The sequence below is a fragment of the Mya arenaria genome, chromosome 17 (genome assembly GCF_026914265.1).
Source record: "Mya arenaria isolate MELC-2E11 chromosome 17, ASM2691426v1".
Lineage (NCBI taxonomy): Eukaryota > Metazoa > Mollusca > Bivalvia > Myida > Myidae > Mya > Mya arenaria.
The window spans coordinates 40,903,590-40,925,029 of NC_069138.1; the positions used below are offsets into that span (position 1 = coordinate 40,903,590).

At 36.9% G+C, this 21,440-nt stretch overlaps 1 protein-coding gene and 1 long non-coding RNA gene across 2 annotated transcripts in view; both read left to right on the forward strand.

The window, feature by feature from the left end:
- Positions 1-21,440, forward strand: part of LOC128223487 (mucin-2-like) — a 42,871-nt gene that overhangs the window by 1,244 nt on the left and 20,187 nt on the right. The window contains exons 2-8 of the mRNA XM_052932767.1: positions 3,145-3,313; positions 3,985-4,241; positions 4,564-4,726; positions 5,449-5,648; positions 5,908-6,101; positions 6,386-6,594; positions 10,442-10,624. Coding sequence (XP_052788727.1) covers positions 3,145-3,313; positions 3,985-4,241; positions 4,564-4,726; positions 5,449-5,648; positions 5,908-6,101; positions 6,386-6,594; positions 10,442-10,624 — 1,375 coding nt within the window. The remainder of the gene's footprint in view (positions 1-3,144; positions 3,314-3,984; positions 4,242-4,563; positions 4,727-5,448; positions 5,649-5,907; positions 6,102-6,385; positions 6,595-10,441; positions 10,625-21,440) is intronic.
- On the forward strand, positions 14,348-17,315 carry LOC128223651 (uncharacterized). Its single transcript, XR_008259315.1, has 3 exons — positions 14,348-15,088; positions 15,722-15,891; positions 16,204-17,315. It is a non-coding gene; the product is annotated as an uncharacterized LOC128223651 (long non-coding RNA).

A 21,440-nucleotide genomic window follows, 5' to 3' on the forward strand; every position in this document is an offset into this window, starting at 1 on the left:
CATTATTATAGATATGACCATGCAGTAGTATCATTATTGTAGATATGACCTTTGCAGTAGTATCATTATTATAGATATGACTATGCAGTAGTATCATTATTATAGATCTGACCATGCAGTAGTATCATTATTATAGATATGACCTTTGCAGTAGTATCATTATTGTAGATATGACCTTTGCAGTAGTATCATTATTATAGATATGACCTTTGCAGTAGTATCATTATTATAGATATGACCATGCAGTAGTATCATTATTATAGATATGACCATGCAGTAGTATCATTATTATAGATATGACCATGCAGTAGTATCATTATGATAGATATGACCATGCAGTAGTATCATTATTATAGATATGACCTTTGCAGTACTTAGTATCATTATTATAGATATGACCATGCAGTAGTATCATTATTATAGATATGACCATGCAGTAGTATCATTACATATATATCATTATGACCATGCAGTAGTATCATTATTTTAGATATGAACATTCAGTGTCACGATTATAAAGTTATATATTATATATATATATATATATATATATATATATATATATATATATATATATATATATATATATATATATATATATATATATATATATATATATATAACCATGTAGAATCATTATATATAAATGATCATGCAGTTTCATTATTATAGATATGATCATGCAATTTCATTATTATAGATATGATCATGTGGTATCATTATTATAGATACCACCATGCAGTAGTATAGATATGACCATGCAGTAGTATCATTATTATAGATATGACCATGCAGTATCATTATTATATATTTGACCATGCTGTAAAATTATTATAGATATGACCATCCAGTAACTTTATTATAGGTATGACCATGTAGTATTTTTCTGCCCCCCTTCGAAGAAGAGGGGTATATTGCTTTGCACAGGCATGTCGGTATGTCGGTCGGTCGGTCCGTCGGTAGACCAAAGCTTGTCCGAGTGATAACTCAACAATTCCTGGACGTATGGTCATCAAACTTCACATGAAGGTTGGGCCTGACCAGTACACGACCCCTATTGATTTTGGGGGTCATCGGGTCAAAGGTCAAGGTCACAGTGACCTTTAATGGTAAAATAATTTTAAAGCTTGTCCGAGTGATAACTCAACAATGCCTGCACCCATGGCCCTCAAACATGACATGGAGGTTGGGCCTGACCAGTAGATGACCCCTATTGTTTTTGGGGGTCATCAGGCCAAAGGGCAAGGTCACAGTGACCTTGAATGGTAAAGGTTGTCCGAGTGATAACGTGACAATGCCTGCACCCATGGCCCTCAAACTTGACTTGGAGGTTGGGCCTGACCAGTAGCTGACCCCTATTGTTTTTTGGGCTAAATGGGTCAAAGGTCAAGGTCACAGTGACCTTGAATGGTTAAAAGTTGTTCGAGTGATAACTCAACAATGCCTGCACCCATGGCCCTCAAACTTGACTTGGAGGTTGGGCCTGACCAGTAGATGACCTCTATTGTTTTGGGGGGTCATTGGGCCAAAGGTCAAGGTCACAGTGACCTTGAATGGTAAAAGGTTGTCCGAGTGATAACTCGACAATGCCTTCACCCATGGCCCTCAAACTTGACTTGGAGGTTGGGCCTGGCCAGAAGATGGTCCCTATTGATTTAAGGGGTCATTGGGCCAAAGGTCAAGGTCACAGTGACCTGGAATGGTAAAAGGTTATCCGAGTGATAACTTGACAATGGCTGCACCCATGGCCCTCAAACTTGATTTGGAGGTTGAGCCTGGCCAGAAGATTGTCCCTATTAATTTTAGGGGTCATTGGGCCAAAGGTCAAGGTCACAGTGACCTTGAATGATAAAAGGTTGTCCAAGTGATAACTCAACAATGCCTGCACCCATGGCCCTCAAACTTGACATGGAGGTTGGGCCTGACCAGTAGATGACGCCTATTGATTTTAGGGGTCAAAGGTCAAGGTCACAGTGACCTTGAAAGCAAACTCGACAATTCTTGGACCTATGGTCATCAAACTTGACATGAAGGTTGGGCCTGCCCAGTAAATGACCCCTATCGACTTTGGGGGTCATCAGGCCAAGGTCAATGTCACAGTAACCTTTAACGCAAAAAAGTTAACAAATCTTCCCCCACTGATATCTCAACAATGCCTGAACCTATGATCATTAAACTTGACATGGATGTTAAGCCTGACCAGTAGATCACCCTTATTGATTTTAGGATTCATAGAGCCAAAGGTCAAGGTCACAGTGATCTTGAATGGTAAAAGGTTGTCCGAGTGATAACTCAACAATGCCTGAACCCATGGCCTTCAATCTTGACTTGGAGTTGCATCTGACTTGTAGATGACCCCTTATGATTTAAGGGGACATCGGGTCAAAGGTCAAGGTGACAGTGACCTTGAAGAAAAAAAAAACTTGTCTTGTGAAAACTTGACAATGCCTGCACCCATGGCCCTCAAACTTGACATTTAGGTTTCTGGTGACCAGCTGATGACTCTGGATTTTGAGTTCATAGAGTCAAAGGTCATGACGGTCATAACACACTTTATCCTCACACTTTAATGGTCATAATCTTAAAACAGCAACAAATCAGCTGTCATTTCGGTCCATGCATATTTCATTTATTTGTCCATATAATCCTGACAACATGGCGCTCAGGGGGGGGGGGGGGCATAATGTTTGACAAACATCTCTTGTTATTATAGATATGACCATGCATTAACATTACTATAGATATGACCACGCAGTATCATAATTATAGATATGACCACGCAGTATCATTATTATAGATATGACCATGCAGTATCACTATTATAGATCTATGTCCCGGGGGCATCGAGTATCATAATAGCTATTTCGTAACGAGGAGAGATTTTAAACAATGCGATACTCTTACGGAAAATACTCTTATGAAAGCGATCGTAGCATTCGTTATTACACGACACCCAGATGTTGTCTGTGCATTAATACATCTATATATCAACATTTAGAAGAATTGAACAAAACTTATCTTCAGGGCATCTTCTTGACATCTAACATCTACCCCCCCCCCCCCCCCCCCCCCCCCTCAATGTCTTCTTTCCGTACGCCGTCCCGATATGTGCAAAACCTTCCATCATGCTTCTTTTTTCTCAAGTTTGTCAGAAAGATGGTGACGTGAGGCTAGATGACAATGGGTCGATCAACAGCAACCAGGGCCGGGTAGAGGTGTTCTACAATGGTACGTGGGGAACGGTCTGTGATGACAATTGGGACGCCAATAACAACAACGCCATCGTAGTCTGCAGGCAGCTCGGCTCTACAGCGTGAGTGAGATTGTTGCTAAAATTTGTTTGGCATGAGTTGAGTGAATCTCATGTTCTATAAATAACCAAACGCGTTCACATTAATGTTCCTTTGCGTATCAAAAAGTAATATTTGGTAATGTGATGGATAATCAGGTTGCGGGAATGAAAATGTGCATGGTATAACCAGCGAACTCGAATAGTTCCTTAAATCATCCCACCCGTTAAGTGCAGATATGTGATGAATCATTTATTGACAATTTTATGCAAATGGCGGGCGAGGCGATTGAAGAGATATTAAAATGCCTTATTTAGATTTGCACAGCGAGGGTTAAATGCAAGACGGTGGCAACTCCATATCGAAATAAAATTATTTGAGTCAGGCTGGTGCTAAGCCTCGATACATGTAGTGGTAAACATATCCATTGTAACTTTATTTATGCTCGATTAAATCACATAAACTTTACAAAATCAATGTGTTTTTTTTATCACAACCAAGTTTTTAGTAGTGTCAGCTTTTGGAATGTCCACGAGTGCTTTCAAGACAAAGACAATAACCATGATACAATACGCCACACCCAGCGTCGCAATGTGGTAAACTGTTAGTGGGTTCGGTAGTTCCATTGGCCTCAGCACTCGTAACATCTTATAAATGTATAATGTAAATATTGAATAAATATTAATATTTACAGTCCAGGTGGCGCCACGGCAGTGACGATAAACGACCCAGAATATTTCGGAAAGGGAACGGGACCCATATGGATGGATGACGTTAAGTGCGAAGCCACTGAGCCCGACTTGAGCTCGTGCCCTCAAAAGTTCTTGAACACCAGCGACTGTGAACACAGCGAAGATGTGGGCGTCATCTGCCCCACGGGCTCCCAGACCCCTTCTCCGACCCAGACCGCTACCGTCACCGCCGCACCTGTTGTCCCCGACGATGGCAACTGTGAGTGGAATAGTATACTTGTTGCAACACTTACAGCTACTGTCATACATAGCATTTATTATATGGAGGTACATATTTCCCATTTGATTCACACAAAAACAGCGTTTCCAGTATTCCTTTCCTTGATGTGCAAATTGAATATACATCTTTATTTTAGGAAGGCTCACAATGTGATATAATCACAGAATTGAATATAAAACTTATTTTCAATGTGGCCTTCTAAAGACACACAGGACACATGTTTAAATCTCACAAATACACATAAACGAACGCATTTAACCACACTTGTAATGCTATATTTCACTACACTGTGTTTCCACAGGTACCGACCCCAGCACTGACATCCGGCTGCGCGGCCCCTCCGACCTGACGGGAGTGGGCGTGGTCCAGATTAAACGACCTGGAACTAACGAATGGGGCACGGTCTGTGATAACGGATGGGGCTTCAATGACGCCAAGGTCGTCTGTAGAATGCTTTGCTACGAGTGAGTGACCTAAGCGATTAGCCAATACTTAGTAATTTACAAGGGACATTAGTGATTGATCAGTGGCATAAGCGATTGACAAGTGACTTAAGAAATTAAGAAATATTCTCATCTATTGACCAGTGGCCATATAGACTGACGAATGGTCTTAGCTGTAGACCAGTGGCCTTATAGACTGACCAATTGTCTTAGCTGTAGGCCAGTCGGATTATAGACTGACCACTGGTCTTAGCTGTGGACCAGAGGCCTTATAGACTGACCAATGGTCTTAGCTATTGACCAATGGTCTTAGATATTGACCAGTGGCCCTACAGACTGACTAATGACCTTAACAAAGACCATTGGCCTAATAGACTGACCAGTGGTCTTAGCTATTGACCAATGGCATTATAGACTGGCTAGTGGCGTTGGCAATTGACTTTTTTTTATTAAGGACTGAATTGATCTATGTATTTTAAGTTTTAGAATCAGTTGTAAGAATCGCAAATTGTCGACAAACAATTTCAGAATTTTTCAAAATCTCTTAAAACAGTCTAGTAGTTTTTATATATAAAACACCAAATATGAAAATCAATATATGTTCCTAAATTAAAGTCCTGTGATTTATGTTTATACATTTTTATTTGCATATAAACAAAATGGAACTACATTTTCTGTAACAAAATTAACGATTTAAAAGGCAAATGCGCATCTTACATTTTGCAATATTTCATTATTTTAAGCCCTAACACCGCATTGGCGGGCTCGGTGAATTTTGACACGAGCGTCATTACGGAACCGATGGTGGTCAAGGACGTGGCGTGCACGGGTAACGAGGGGACCCTAGCCGATTGTGCTCAGTCCACGTGGCAGATTGGCGTCTGTACTAAGACCGAAATGGCGCGTGTCACCTGCACGCCCATGGACAATTCACCACCTACACGTGCGTGATCAAATACATGACTATCACACAAAATTCCTTACAAGCAAAATACATTCGTTTATATTGTCTTTAAAAGTTTAATACTGAACCATCGACTGAACATTTCAAAAAGTGTCCAATATTGTAGATTCGTTCGTTACATCTAGGGAGAATATCGTATTCTAGTGATATGTTTTTATTTAATATATATTGTTTCAATGTGACCAGTATCTGGTCATGTTCGGCGACATTTATCTGTATGTGTAATATTTTTTCCCAGGCCCAGAACCGATTCTCGAGTGCACGGACGGGCTGTTGCGGGCGAGTTTTGACCGCTCACGTGACAAGAATCTTGAAACGAAGCACTTGGAAGTGGCTTTGACGTACACTGGCCCGTGCAATGTTGTCAAGGAGGCAACCACGCAGTTCATCACCATAGCAATACCGTTTGACGAGTGCGGAACACAGAGTTCTGTATGTGTTCATCTGGAATTAGGAAAACTATTTTGTTATTACTGTATGTTTGTTGAGACGCTGTCTTCTACTTTATTTATTTGCAGACTGTTTTACTGTCAGTGTTAAGTTTTCGTGTCCTGCACCAAAGTGCTTATTAGTTACATTTCAATACACCCTGAAATAGTTGCGTTGAATCTGCAGTACGTAAAAGTCATTTACTATATTCATTTAGAACGTGTGCTAAATTTAGGTCTAAAATAAGGTCCCAAATTTGTGTTTTACAACTATCTCTTAAATTTCAGTACAACGAAACACATTATTTCTACAAGAACGTGATCAAGTACCTACCCACGTACACCAGCGGGTCGATTAGCAACACGAACACGTACATGGTGGAAGTACAGTGCGAGCTGCCACGTGACCCGGGGGCTGATAAGCCCATCGTGCCGCTCACAGAGACCGTCACCCAGGTGTCACAGGGACAGTTCATTGTGAACATGCACTTTTACAGGTGGGTGGAGGAGGTCTTTGTACACAAGGAAAACATTGCTGTAGAGGTCGTTTAATTATCCACAGGCTGTATTTAGAGTTTATTGGCCAATGCATGTAATTTAAACTACAACAAGGTCTTTGTTTGAAAATGACACTCCCCTACCAACTGTTCTATGAAGATAAAGCTGTAATGTTTGGTTCTATATAGTTTAAGCTGTAATGTATGATTCTATGTACTTTATGCAATAATATATGGTTTTATGTTCTTGAAGCTGTTACAATGCATGGTTCTTTGTAGTTTAAGCGGTAATGCATTTTCTATAAAGTTCAAGCTGTAATGTATGGTTTTATGTAATTCAAGTATTAATGCATTTTCTATTTAGTTCAAGCTGTAATGTATGGTTTTATGTAGTTCAAGTATTAATGCATTTTCTATGAAGTTCAAGCTGAAATGTATGGTTTTATGTAGTTCAAGTATTAATGCATTTTCTATGAAGTTCAAGCTGTAATGTATGGTTTTATGTAGTTCAAGTATTAATGCATTTTCTATGGAGTTCAAGCTGTAATGTATGGTTTTATGTAGTTCAAGTATTAATGCATATTCTATGAAGTTCAAGCTGTAATGTATGATTTTATGTTGTTCAAGTATTAATGCATTTTCTATGAAGTTCAAGCTGTAATGCATGGTTTTATGTAGTTCAAGTATTAATGCATGTTATATGAAGTTCAAGCTGTAATGCATGGTTTTATGTAGTTCAAGTATTAATGCATTTTCTATGAAGTTCAAGCTGTAATGTATGGTTTTATGTAGTTCAAGTATTAATGCATTTTCTATGAAGTTCAAGCTGTAATGTATGGTTTTATGTAGTTCAAGTATGAATGCATTTTCTATGAAGTTCAAGCTGTAATGTATGGTTTTATGTAGTTCAAGTATGAATGCATTTTCTATGAAGTTCAAGCTGTAATGTATGGTTTTATGTAGTTCAAGTATGAATGCATTTTCTATGAAGTTCAAGCTGTAATGTATGGTTTTATGTAGTTCAAGTATGAATGCATTTTCTATGAAGTTCAAGCTGTAATGTATGGTTTTATGTAGTTCAAGTATTAATGCATTTTCTATGAAGTTCAAGCTGTAATGTATGGTTTTATGTAGTTCAAGTATTAATGCATTTTCTATGAAGTTCAAGCTGTAATGTATGGTTTTATGTTGTTCAAGTATTAATGCATATTCTATGAAGTTCAAGCTGTAATGTATGATTTTATGTAGTTCAAGTATTAATGCATTTTCTATGAAGTTCAAGCTGTAATGCATGGTTTTATGAAGTTCAAGTATTAATGCATGTTATATGAAGTTCAAGCTGTAATGCATGGTTTTATGTAGTTCAAGTATTAATGCATTTTCTATGAAGTTCAAGCTGTAATGCATGGTTTTATGTAGTTCAAGTATTAATGCATTTTCTATGAAGTTCAAGCTGTAATGCATGGTTTTATGTAGTTCAAGTATTAATGCATTTTCTATGAAGTTCAAGCTGTAATGTATGGTTTTATGTAGTTCAAGTATGAATGCATTTTCTATGAAGTTCAAGCTGTAATGTATGGTTTTATGTAGTTCAAGTATGAATGCATTTTCTATGAAGTTCAAGCTGTAATGTATGGTTTTATGTAGTTCAAGTATGAATGCATTTTCTATGAAGTTCAAGCTGTAATGTATGGTTTTATGTAGTTCAAGTATTAATGCATTTTCTATGGAGTTCAAGCTGTAATGTATGGTTTTATGTAGTTCAAGTATTAATGCATTTTCTATGGAGTTCAAGCTGTAATGTATGGTTTTATGTAGTTCAAGTATTAATGCATATTCTATGAAGTTCAAGCTGTAATGTATGGTTTTATGTAGTTCAAGTATGAATGCATTTTCTATGAAGTTCAAGCTGTAATGTATGGTTTTATGTAGTTCAAGTATTAATGCATTTTTCTATGAAGTTCAAGCTGTAATGTATGGTTTTATGTAGTTCAAGTATTAATGCATGTTATATGTAGTTCAAGCTGTAATGCATATCATATGTAGTCCAAGCTGAAAATTTTAATTCTATGTATGGTTTTATGTAGTTCAAGTATTAATGCATTTTTCTATGAAGTTCAAGCTGTAATGTATGGTTTTATGTAGTTCAAGTATTAATGCATGTTATATGTAGTTCAAGCTGTAATGTATGGTTTTATGTAGTTCAAGTATTAATGCATGTTATATGTAGTTCAAGCTGTAATGCATATCATATGTAGTCCAAGCTGAAAATTTTAATTCTATGTAGTTCAAGATGTAATGTATGGTTATATGTAGTCCAAGCTGTAATGTATAAAAGCATCTAAAATGCTAGCGCGACAAAGACATGTTAGCCCTTTCTGCAAACTGACCCCTGACCTTGTACTAGAATAACTTTCTAAATTATCATCAACTATTTGATCTTTGCAATGTAACCAAAGGTTTTTCATCTTTAAATGGATGAAAATATATTAAGAAATGATCAAATCCCTGGATTCTTATTTACATAGCCAGGTGAAAATCAATGTTCACAGTTTTACTGTAACAGGAGTCTTTGAAAGATTAAACATTATCCATTAAAACTTTAAAATCTGAAGAAGTGAAATCAGTAAATTTAACTGGGGATCCGAAAACAGTCTAGATTGCCTGAGTTACTCTTATTATACCCCACAAAAGTTTAGCAGGGGTGGGGGAGGGGGGAGGGGGGGCGGGATATAGACTTAAGCGTGTGAGTCGTTTGGTCGGTCGATTGGTTGATTTAATCCGGAGGATAACTCATAAAAGGGTCTACGCATTGAAATAACTTTTGCTAGACATGTTTAACACCGTCAGTTACAGTCAAATTCACTCTTGGTTACACACCACTATTTTTTTTACAAAGAAAATGTGTTATTTTCAATTTAGAATTTGTAAAAGAAAAACGGTGTCCAAGAGATACCTTATCACAGGGTCGACGGATTTAAACATTTTTTATACACATGCCATAAACTATAGGTCATGTTCGCCATTGGTTTCAAACAGAGTTATGATCCCTTTTTAAATTAGCAATTGCTAAAGCAATGCTGTACCGACAATAACTGTAAAAGGCCGTGTTGAAGAATTTTAACGACTTTCGGTAACATGTTTAACGCCATAAAATACCGATCAAGTTTACTTTGGCTACAAACCACCATTTTTTACGAAAACATGTCTCTCTCCTTTTCTACTCAGGTTTAACAAAAATACGATGCCCGGACAATAACTTATGAAAGCGTTGACGGATTTAAATGTTATTTAGTACACATAATAACAGAAATCGACCTTGGTTACAAAACACACATTTCTAACGTCATGTTCCCTTTTCAACCTATAATTTGGAGGTAAAAATGGTGTCCGTTACAAGGTCGACTGGTAACATAATTGGTACACATGTTCAACGCCATTGACTACAGGTCAAGTTTAACTTTGTGTTCAGACCCTCTGTTTACGTAGTTATGGCCCTTTCCCTTAGTACTTACCAAAAGTTGGCATCTTCACGATTCCTTTTCACTGGTTCAATGGCTGTGAATACCTTTTGGTTCACGTGTTTAACACTGAAAAACACATGTCAAGTTTGACTTTGATAACAATTTACCAATTATATAACAAAATTGTGGTTCATTTTCTTAGAAATATTTTCCATTCCTGTGTCAAGGCGGCGTTTAGGGATATGTGCACTCCTGTGACAGCTCATATTATTTTTGGAAAATTGGAAAACCAATTACACCTCTTCCGCTTCTTCTGTTGGGCGGTGGGTCTTCTATTGTTAATCACGTTTTCAATTGCCTCGTAATTATGTCGTGTATTTCAGAAACAACACTTTCGTCTCTCCCGTGCTACAGTTCCCCTTGGAGATCCCCCTGGGGGAGTGGCTCGCCTCCGCCCTCGAACTAGAAGATGTGGACGAAAACCTCCGATTGGTCGTCCCCAACTGTTACGCCACACCCTCTAGTGACCGGAACGACGCCACACGATACCCGCTCTTCACTGAAAAGTAGGTGGAAGTAAAGATATTTTTGGGAACGGCATTTACCCGTCGTGTTTAGCCTTAGTTTTTTTGCATTTCATTCATTCATTTCATTTAATGTATACATCCAATAATGGAGAGCATATGGAACGCAAGTAATATATATCCTGGATTTGTTTATTTTATATAACAGCGGCCGTTTAACGGCACATTTCCCTCGAAAACTTAGATAAGTTTTCCCAAGTTTTCCCCTTTCAGTATTTTTATTTTATTTTATGTAATGCGAATCCCTCGCTTTACTTAATGATGTTTCTGAGCGATATCTTCACTGCTTTATTATAAGTTTAATGCATTGGTCCCCAAAATGTTTGAAATAGTACTGGTAGTTTTTACCCAACACTGAAGAAAGGACTTCCTCGTGACTGGTAAAAGGGCCCTGAAGAAGTTTGATAGCAAATTCAAGTCAAGTTTGACTTTGATAACAATTTACCAAAGTTAACATGTACATTATATACAATTATCCCCTTTTTTACTAAAACGATGCGAATTTTTTCCCTTCTCAAATGCCCCAGGCCCCTTCCCCTTTCTCGGAATAAAAACTGTATTTATATATTACTTACTACTATCACAACCATGAACCTGATATTCCATGGACCTCAGATTCATTCATTGAAGAAATAAAAGCTTAGCGAAGCATTTTTAATTGCATTGACTTAAATGTAGATATTAACATGCGCGTAGTCTTCGTACCCCAATATCATCATATATAATGTACATGTTTATATTATATGTAACTCATGGGCTGTAAGCTTATAGTTAATAAACTCTTCTTCTTCTATATAAGTAAGTCAAGTCTCAATCGCAATTGAGAATATGATAAAAAAAAATTGTTGAAAATATTCAAAAGAAAAAAAAATAAAGCAGAAAAATCTACCCGTGTCGCTGAGTAATTGCTCAAAATCAGTGAGCAGTACTCATTTTCATTTTGTGCACTATTATACATTTTCTTCGGAATGTGAAAAAACGGTTTCCGCTTAATAACTAAGGTACGCCAGCACCCAGGAAACTTCATACAGTTGGGTCATGGTTAGTAGATGTCCCCTATTCATTTTGAGATCAGTAGGTCAAGGGTCAATGTCGTTGTGACCTGTAGGTTAAAATGATAATTAAAGAACACTTGGGCCCAGGCACTTCATTCTTGGTATGCTAGTTGGTCATCATATGTAGATGTCTCCTATTGATTTTAAGGTCAGTAGGTCAAGTTCACCTTCTGGTGAAAAACGATTTTTGGTCACCAGTCCGTTCGTCACACTTCGTTTCCGCTCAATTACTATAGAACGCTTAAACCCGGGAACTTTAAACTTAGCTGATCACGAACAGAAGATGAGCCTTACGTTTGTTCGTCTCCAGTCCAAAAGTACAAATGTCATGTTCATTGGTGATTATTTCTCTGCTACGACCCCACAATGAGACAAGCGTTTTCTTCAAAAAAGCAATATCTAGTTTATGTAATGAGTCTCAAATGTCAAAGTTTTGCAAACTTTGCTTGCAAAAGTATTTATCCATCTTGTAATAGAAACACTGAACAACTAGCTTTAGGCTCAATTATTTCACATTTATTGTTAGGACTACCTTTTCGGATTTCACTAACATCCGCATCATACTTGACAAACTTTCTGAACATTAAACTCCACATTAAACAAACTTGCACTCACAATAAACCTGGCGTACTTTTATTCACATTATACATGGCGTTATTGCATCTACGTGTACGTTAAACTGGGCGTACTTGCAACCATACAAGACGTGATATACTTCCATCAACGTTTAACTTGCATCCACGTAATACTTTTCCTATGTGCATCCGCGGTATACATGGATCTACATCATACTTGACGTACATGGATCCACATTATACTTGACATACTTGGATCCACATTATACTTGACATACGTGGATCCACTTTATACTTGACGTACTTGGATCCACTTTATACTTGACATACTTGGATCCACATAATACTTGACATACTTGGATCCACATAATACTTGACATACTTGGATCCACATTATACTTGACATACCTGGATCCACATAATACTTGACATACTTGGATCCACATAATACTTGATATACTTGCATCCACATTATTCTTGACATACTTGCATCCACATTATTCTTGACATACTTGCATCCACATTATTCTTGACATACTTGCATCCACATTATTCTTGACCTTACTGCATCCACATTATTCTTGATATACTTGCATCCACATTATTCTTGGCATACATGCATCCACATTATACTTGACATACTTGCATCCACACTATACTTGACCTTACTGCATCCACATAATTCTTGACATACTTGCATTCACATTATTCTTGGCATACATGCATCCACATTATACTTGACATACTTGCATCCACACTATACTTGACCTTACTGCATCCACATTATTCTTGATATACTTGCATCCACATTATTCTTGGCATACATGCATCCACATTATACTTGACATACTTGCATTCACACTATACTTGACCTTACTGCATCCACATTATTCTTGACTTACTTGCATCCACATTATTCTTGGCATACATGCATCCACATTATACTTGACATACTTGCATCCACACTATACTTGACCTTACTGCATCCACATAATTCTTGACATACTTGCATTCACACTATACTTGACCTTACTGCATCCACATTATTCTTGACTTACTTGCATCCACATTATTCTTGGCATACATGCATCCACACTATACTTGACCTTACTGCATCCACATTATTCTTGACTTACTTGCATCCACATTATTCTTGGCATACATGCATCCACATTATACTTGACATACTTGCATCCACATTATACCTGACCTTACTGCATCCACATTATTCTTGACATACTTGCATCCACGTTATACTTGACATACTTGCATCCACATTATATTTGACATACTATAGACTGAATCGTTGAAAGCAAACATGTTTCCAACCATTTGATGAACACCCTCTTGCAATGCGCATTTTCTGTGTAGGGATTGGTGCTCATGTAGCCGGGATAGCTCAAAGTCAAGGTCAGATTGTAGTGGTTGCCTCGTTCCAATATCATAAAAATACTTAAGCCCGAATTCACAATCACAATCTCAACTCATTTGTCCGCATACGAACATAACAATTTAAAATCTTACATGTTTTTTATCCTTTTAAACTGCGTTCTCTCATAGGTTATGCGAGTGTTACGGGATTTTTAACGCCATTAATAACCCATGGAACGATTGTGTACTACTCATTGTGATTGCCCAAGAACTATTTAACTCTAACTATGGGACGATGCACTTTCAAAAGAATTAAGTTAAGTTTAGAATCATACTATGTTGGTGTGTGTTAAAAAGAGTTGATATTGATATAGAGATTTTACTTATTAAGTACTGTTGTGATATTGGGGCCCGGCCTGTCTGTTTTTGGTGACTGTTTTGCTCGCCTGTATCCCTGTAGAAATTACCACTGTACTAATTTTGAAGAATGCATGCGGTTGCTAACTGTCCATGTAGTATGATAGTAATTTTCGTATGTTATTGTTTCATGCACGGTTCACTTGCATTCAAACCTGTGAGATGTATGGTCTCCGCGTATATCACTTAGTTTAAAACAACAACGATTTGTATGAATTTTATCAATCAGATTATTTTTATGGAAGGGAATATCCGCCAGGACATTCATACTGCTAAATGACATTGTGATGTTATTAACTTGCTTATGCGTTCTGCAACATGACAACTGCATTTTAGTTTCTAACATTTGATGTACAAGCAATTCATCTTTCTTGCTTCTTATTGTTAAGGAAACAATCCTTTCATGAATATCATTCATTCTTGCATGATATTGACAAGTGCGTTCAACCTTTTTGTTTGCTTACTGCAATATTGAAATGTTTATTTATACTAATCATAACTGCATTCTATGATTTCTTCGCGCCTACTGAATGTAACGAGCAATTAACTTCCTTGTGGATCTTTCGTATTTCTTAACTGGATTGTTACTGCCTTTTGGAATTTACATTATTCATGTTTGCAGCCATTTGATTCTTTTTTATAGAACAGTTTCCCTGAAAAAAAATAAACCAACACACACGACAGTAATAAATATGTAAATTTGCAGTACAACGAAAATTTTATTCTGGTAAGTGCATTATAACATTACAGGGAACCAATAAAAATGTCAAATTCTAGCGCAAATTACTATATACGGGAGACCACTCTCGACAGCAAATTCAGGTGTTCGGCAGTTTCCGTGGGTTAAACGGTGAGAGAGTCCAAACTTACCCGTCTACTTCCGTACTTGTGTTGTTTTCGTTGGAAATGATGATGCGAGAAGTTTTGTCTTCAAATGAGTTATGATCAACAAACGAATAGATCGTTCGATTGAAATTACAGAAACATACACTACTACTGACTGACAGGGATATATCCTGTCGGCAAAGGTAATTTTACAAGCTTTAAAAGCCTTTTCGATGCCTATTTCTTATTGACATTTTCTGTTTGCATGCGGAACACATTATAGAAAATAAAAAAAATATGATAGAAATCAATGTGTGACGTTTTATGAGTAGTACTACTCTTACCTTAGACTTAGTCAGTTCGTACCCTAGTCATCTCATACGCTGTTTGGTCAACTGGTTCTTGAAAGTTGGATATGTGTGTTGATTATGCACCAGTCATTTGTAACCACGCCCCCCACCCCCATGGTCCAGGGAATAGCAGGGACTTTGACTTTCGGTCCAGCCATGCTCGGGCAAAGTCCTCACCCTGCAGGGACAAACTGCTCGTAAAACCCCCGCCAAATGCCCCTGCACCCAAGGGACCCTAGGAAAGGCCCATTACCCACTATATTTGGCAGGAAGACAAAACCACCGCAGTTTCCCAGCACTGCGGGGCCACCTGGAAGGTAAAAACACGGCCCATTTCCCCGGCTATCCCCGGTATACCCACGGGCCTGGGGGCCCGTGGTTACAATTGACTGGTGCATTATTATGTAGTGTTAAATTATATACCCATGTACATGTTAAATAAACAATGCATCTCATACTATTTATCATAATTAAATTTGCTATTAGGAGCTGGTCATGGACCTTTGCCGTCCTTTATCCAGAGCCTTCCACAGCGATGGCAGATATATCGCTGCTTGGATCAACACTTGACCACGCCGTTGAGTCCAGGATCTCAGTGGCAGCCATGACAACATCAACAGAATGACATCTGCATACATTTTGCACCTCTTCCTTGTGTAAGAATAAACTTTCCAAGACCTCAGCATCAACATTATTTTCTGTATTTAAAACTAAAAATAATAATCTGTTTAAAACATATTAGTTTATAAATAATTATATACAGACAAAGTAAATTATATCATTTGTTTCATAAATGTGTTTTATTTTAAATGCTGTAAATGCCATAGCTTCATACCTGTAAAATTACTGTTTAATGATAGTCTGTGGCTATATGGGCAACATTTGATGTAACATCACTTAATGGAATTTTTTAACACAAAGTCATTGTGAATATGAACAGTTTTCAAATGAGTACATTTAAATTGCAGGCTGTCAGATTGAAACATCTCTACTCTGACAGAATGAAGTAAATGAATCCCCAGGATTGTTCCTCAGGAAAATCTCTTCAACCGGCTGTTGACAGTTTGCATGCTCTTTGAATAGAATTACCTTAGCTTGGCTTGCAGAGAATCTGTTACTTAAAAAAACTGGGCTGCTTTGTGTTATTGATTTATTGATCTTAAATGTATTTTATATGTATTTTGCCACTATTGTAAAAAACAATGGGCATATACACTAGCATATGTTTGCAAACAGACACATTTTATTTTTGTAAATATCTTGAAAATACATTTGGTAGGTTCCCCTCAGACCATGAAAGATTAATGGTAGGTTATCTTTGACCAGAACATGACCAGTATTGTTTTTGAAGTTTGTTGGTCAAAGGTGATGGTCATGGCAAACAGTGGTTATTCTGCACAATGACTCTTAAATTATTTGACCTTATACCATTGATATTTAGTGATTGATATATCAGTCCAACACATATGTAACAGGGTCCTGCTGAAATTCAGCAAGAGCTTATTAGCATTGCAAATCATTATTTGTGCATGTAACTGTAAATACTATTACGCTTTGTGTCAGAAACTTGACCATCACAAATTAGGGTCATTGTTGATCTTATCTTGTTTCATTATTTTGCATGTTTTGTCTCAGAAGCATCCTTCATTTAAGATTAAACAATAGAACAGATCTCAATTGTGTGAAAAACTGCTGAAAATTTTAATTTTCTTAAAGCGTCTATAAGTAACTTTTGTAGCCATAAAACATCAATTATCAATTCAAGGGGGTGAAAGCAAAAAGGTTCTATCTGCTTCTTTATTTAATGTCACTTGGAACCTTTTTGCATTCGCCCATGTTATTGGAAATTTAAGAAAAAACTATCTGATCTTTTGAAAGCAGTCATATATATCACTGTTTTCTAGACATCTAGCAAAAAATACCTCATTCCAAGACAATTAAGATGTCAAATCAGTTGATCCGGCTGTGAAAGAGCAGCTTTAAACAAAGACTATATGATACGTTATGTTTCAGAGCCAATGTTTTTGTATAATTATATAAAAAGTTTTGCATTTACATGTTATTAAATCTGTGTAATTTATTCAACTTGCTTATTATGTCAATATTGTGAAAAGGTTATAAAATAGGCTAAATATGCACCATGCACATGAATTGTTTAAAATCACCCTGAGCCTCACTGCAAACATTTAAAACTGTATAATTTTCATCTCTGAGAGGCATGTGGCAAAAGGTTGCGCCCTTAATCATCCCCTCTTATATCAATTCCTGCTTGTATTTAATACCAGGAAATCACTGGTATAAATTAATAGTAAAACATTCTTTATGGTCAAAAGTCAATATTACAGTCATTGCTTTTTAACCAAATTATTTTAATAAATTTATGCAAGATCTTTGCACATACTGACAGATAATTGTCTTAATTAGTTAAATGAACAATAAAAGGTTAAAATGCAGTCATATTTGACTGACTTTTAAAAAAGCCCAGTGTACAGCTAAGGCGAAATGTTTTTTTTGTTTGTTTCCACAAACCTGACTGATCACTATTTTTTCTGCTGGACCTACACTTTTTTGCTGTAGTGTGTATTTGTTTTCTTAATTTCCCCAAAAAACGTGTTTTTTAGTGAACATGTAAAATTTTAACCATGTTGACAAGCTTGACCATTTGAAGAATAAGGAGGCTGTTGGTGTCCAGTTCAAGGTTTGGGGCAAGTTGGCATTTTCACTTAAAACTCCAATACCTGTTACACAGTTGTTCAGGACCATCACACTACATGTACACCCTATAATCTTCAAAGATATCCCAGGTAGTCATGATCAACTCTTCAAAGATACCTCAGGTAGTCACGATCATCTCTTTATAGATACCCCAGGTAGTCATGATTACATTTTCATAGAAACCCCAGATAGTCATGATCAACTCTTCATAGATACCCCAGGTAGTCATGATCAGCTCTTAATAGATACCCCAGGTAGCCATGATCAACTCTTCATAGATATCCCAGGTAGTCATGATCAACTCTTTATAGATACCCCAGGTAGTCATCACCTCTTCATAGATACCCCAGGTAGTCATGATCAACTCTTAATAGATATCCCAGGTAGTCATGATCAACTCTTCATAGATACCCCAGGTAGTCATGATCAACTCTTCATAGATATCCCAGGTAGTCATTATCACCTCTTCATAGATATCCCAGGTAGTCATGATCACCTCTTCAAAGATACCCCAGGTAGTCATGGTCACCTCTCAAAGATATCCCAGGTAGTCATGATCACCTCTCAAAGATACCCCAGGTAGTCATGGTCACCTCTTCATAGATATCCCAGGTAGTCATTATCACCTCTTCATAGATATCCCAGGTAGTCATGATCACCTCTTCAAAGATACCCCAGGTAGTCATGGTCACCTCTCAAAGATATCCCAGGTAGTCATGATCACCTCTCAAAGATACCCCAGGTAGTCATGGTCACCTCTTCATAGATACCCCAGGTAGTCATGGTCACCTCTTCATAGATACCCCAGGTAATTATGGTCACCTCTTCATAGATACCCCAGGTAATTATGGTCACCTCTTCATAGATACCCCAGGTAGTCATGGTCACCTTTCAAAGATACCCCAGGTAGTCATGGTCACCTCTTCATAGATACCCCAGGTAATTATGGTCACCTCTTCATAGATACCCCAGGTAATTATGGTCACCTCTTCATAGATACCCCAGGTAATTATGGTCACCTCTTCATAGATACCCCAGGTAATTATGGTCACCTCTTCATAGATACCCCAGGTAATTATGGTCACCTCTTCATAGATACCCCAGGTAGTCATGGTCACCTCTTCATAGATACCCCAGGTAATTATGGTCACCTCTTCATAGATACCCCAGGTAGTCATGATCACCTTTCAAAGATACCCCAGGTAGTTATGGTCACCTCTCAAAGATACCCCAGGTAGTCATTATCACCTCTTCAAAGATATCCTTTTGTAACGATGCAGTTGTGCAAGCATACTTTAAGACTACGATCCAATAGGCTGGTCGAGGGGAGATCAATGCAAACTGTACATGGATGGTTTGTGTGGTAAGGAGCCCGCTTTTTCAAGGGAAAGTTCTGTGATTAGTTAAACAACAGGTCAAATTGCTGATGGTGTTAGCAAAAGTTAGTGTTTTTTCGATGTATGAAGTTGAATGATAAGCCATAGCTGTTAGACTTTAAAGGAAATTCACTTGGTGGTTTAAGCCTGAACAAACGCCAAGATCAATTAATGCTTCAGATCCTTGATCTAACGTGATTTGCAAACAGAAGTGTGTAATAGTTACGGTGTACTTTCAGAAGAAATAATTTGTGACACAATTCACATTAGTTCCACTTGATGTTGATATTTCCATGCAGATAAGTAACCATACTTGTATGAAAAACTATTTCTTAATTTCACCAAGCATGGAAAACTACCTACAATGGAAGTGTTTTTTGTCACAGACTCAATCATGTCATCAAAAATCCACACAATTCTTTCATATTATTTCAATCTTCTCTTCAACTCTGGCCCATTTCAGATGAACTTTTTTCAAAGCACAGTAAAAAAGACCTTCATCATATAGTTTCTTGTAATTCCTCAGGTGAATCCAATTCTGTTTATCTAGTAGTTTCTTCATATAATTTCAATATTCTCTTGAATTTTGGCCCATTTCCGATGAACATTTTTTTTTAAAGCACCGTAAAAAGACTTTCATCATATAGTTTCTTGTAATTCCTCAGGTGAATCCAATTTTGTTGATCTAGTAGTTTCTTCATATAATCCAATCTATATTTGTAGATCATCTTCTTAATTTGATGTTCTTGTAATATCTCAGGTTAATCCAATTGTTGATCTAGTAGTTTTCTTCACATAATCCAACCTATTCTTGTAGATCTCTTTCTTAATCCAATGGTTTTCTGACGTTTTCTCTACATGTAATTCCATTTTTATGTTTTTTCACTTAATTAAAAGTTATCTGTTTCTTTACACAACCAGTTAAGACTTTCTTTCAAGTCTTTACTGATTCTAACCATATTTCTTACATAAATCCTGTGTATTATCTGTAGACTTCAAAATCAAGCAACATTATTTTAATTTCATAGTTTTTTCAACTGAATCAAACTTAACTTTTGAATCCAATCTTAGGTCAATGATTTCAGGTATTCAGTTGATAAACTGCATTGTTTAAGATTTAGAACTTCACATCAGGTGTCATCACTATAACTATTCATATGAAGACATATACCAAGTTTTCTAGATGCAGTCCTTTAAAGTGAATCGCTTATGTTTTTGGACCAAAAATTAGTTTTCCCGGTATTGCATCTGAAAACACGTATTTTATCGTTATTTTATGATATAAAAATTGCAGAAAAAAATACAGTGCTTAAAACAGTATTCCGGTTTTAGTGGGGTTCGAAACCACGCTGGTAAAACCAAGAAAACAGTAGAAAACAGCCGGCTAGTCCACAAAACCACCAGGACTTTAACAAAAATGGTGGATATGTTGACCTGTTAAGGAAACATTCATAATATCATGTGATAACATGACTAATGCGTTTGAAATTGTGTTCATCAAAACGATATTTGAGCAAATACATGTATCAACATTTGCTGAAGGTTCCAGCTTTTGGTAATTTTGTTTTAACACTCCTTATGATTTGCCACTCTTTATTTCGGAATTAATTAAAAAAAAAAGTGCATTTAACAAATCATGAGCAGGTCACTTTAAAACATATCCCCTAGCAATGGTCACCAGTATAGAAATAGACGGTCAGTTGTCTAACAGCAGCACCTTAAAATGTGTATGTCAACTATGAACATCAGTAAAAATGGTCATATGTCATCTACAGTGCTTTAGAACGTGCCCCCCAGCTATGATCACCAGTATAGAGATTAGTGTTGTGTCGATGATTGATTATAATCGACAATTGATCAGAAAGACCTACGTCGGCAACAATCGATAGTGAAATTAGAACAATCGATTATGGAAACAAGGGACGTAGTCGCTACTGACTTATTTTCTTTTTCTGGTTAATTCTAGTTAATGTTGAAATGTAGAGGTGTTACTATATGCTAATTTATTTAGTCAGATGCTAAACAAGGCAGTAAGTCACTACAGACCTTATTTCAAATTTTCTTTGTAATTTAACTACTAAAGGATTGGTTCTCAACTTCTCATGTTAATGGTT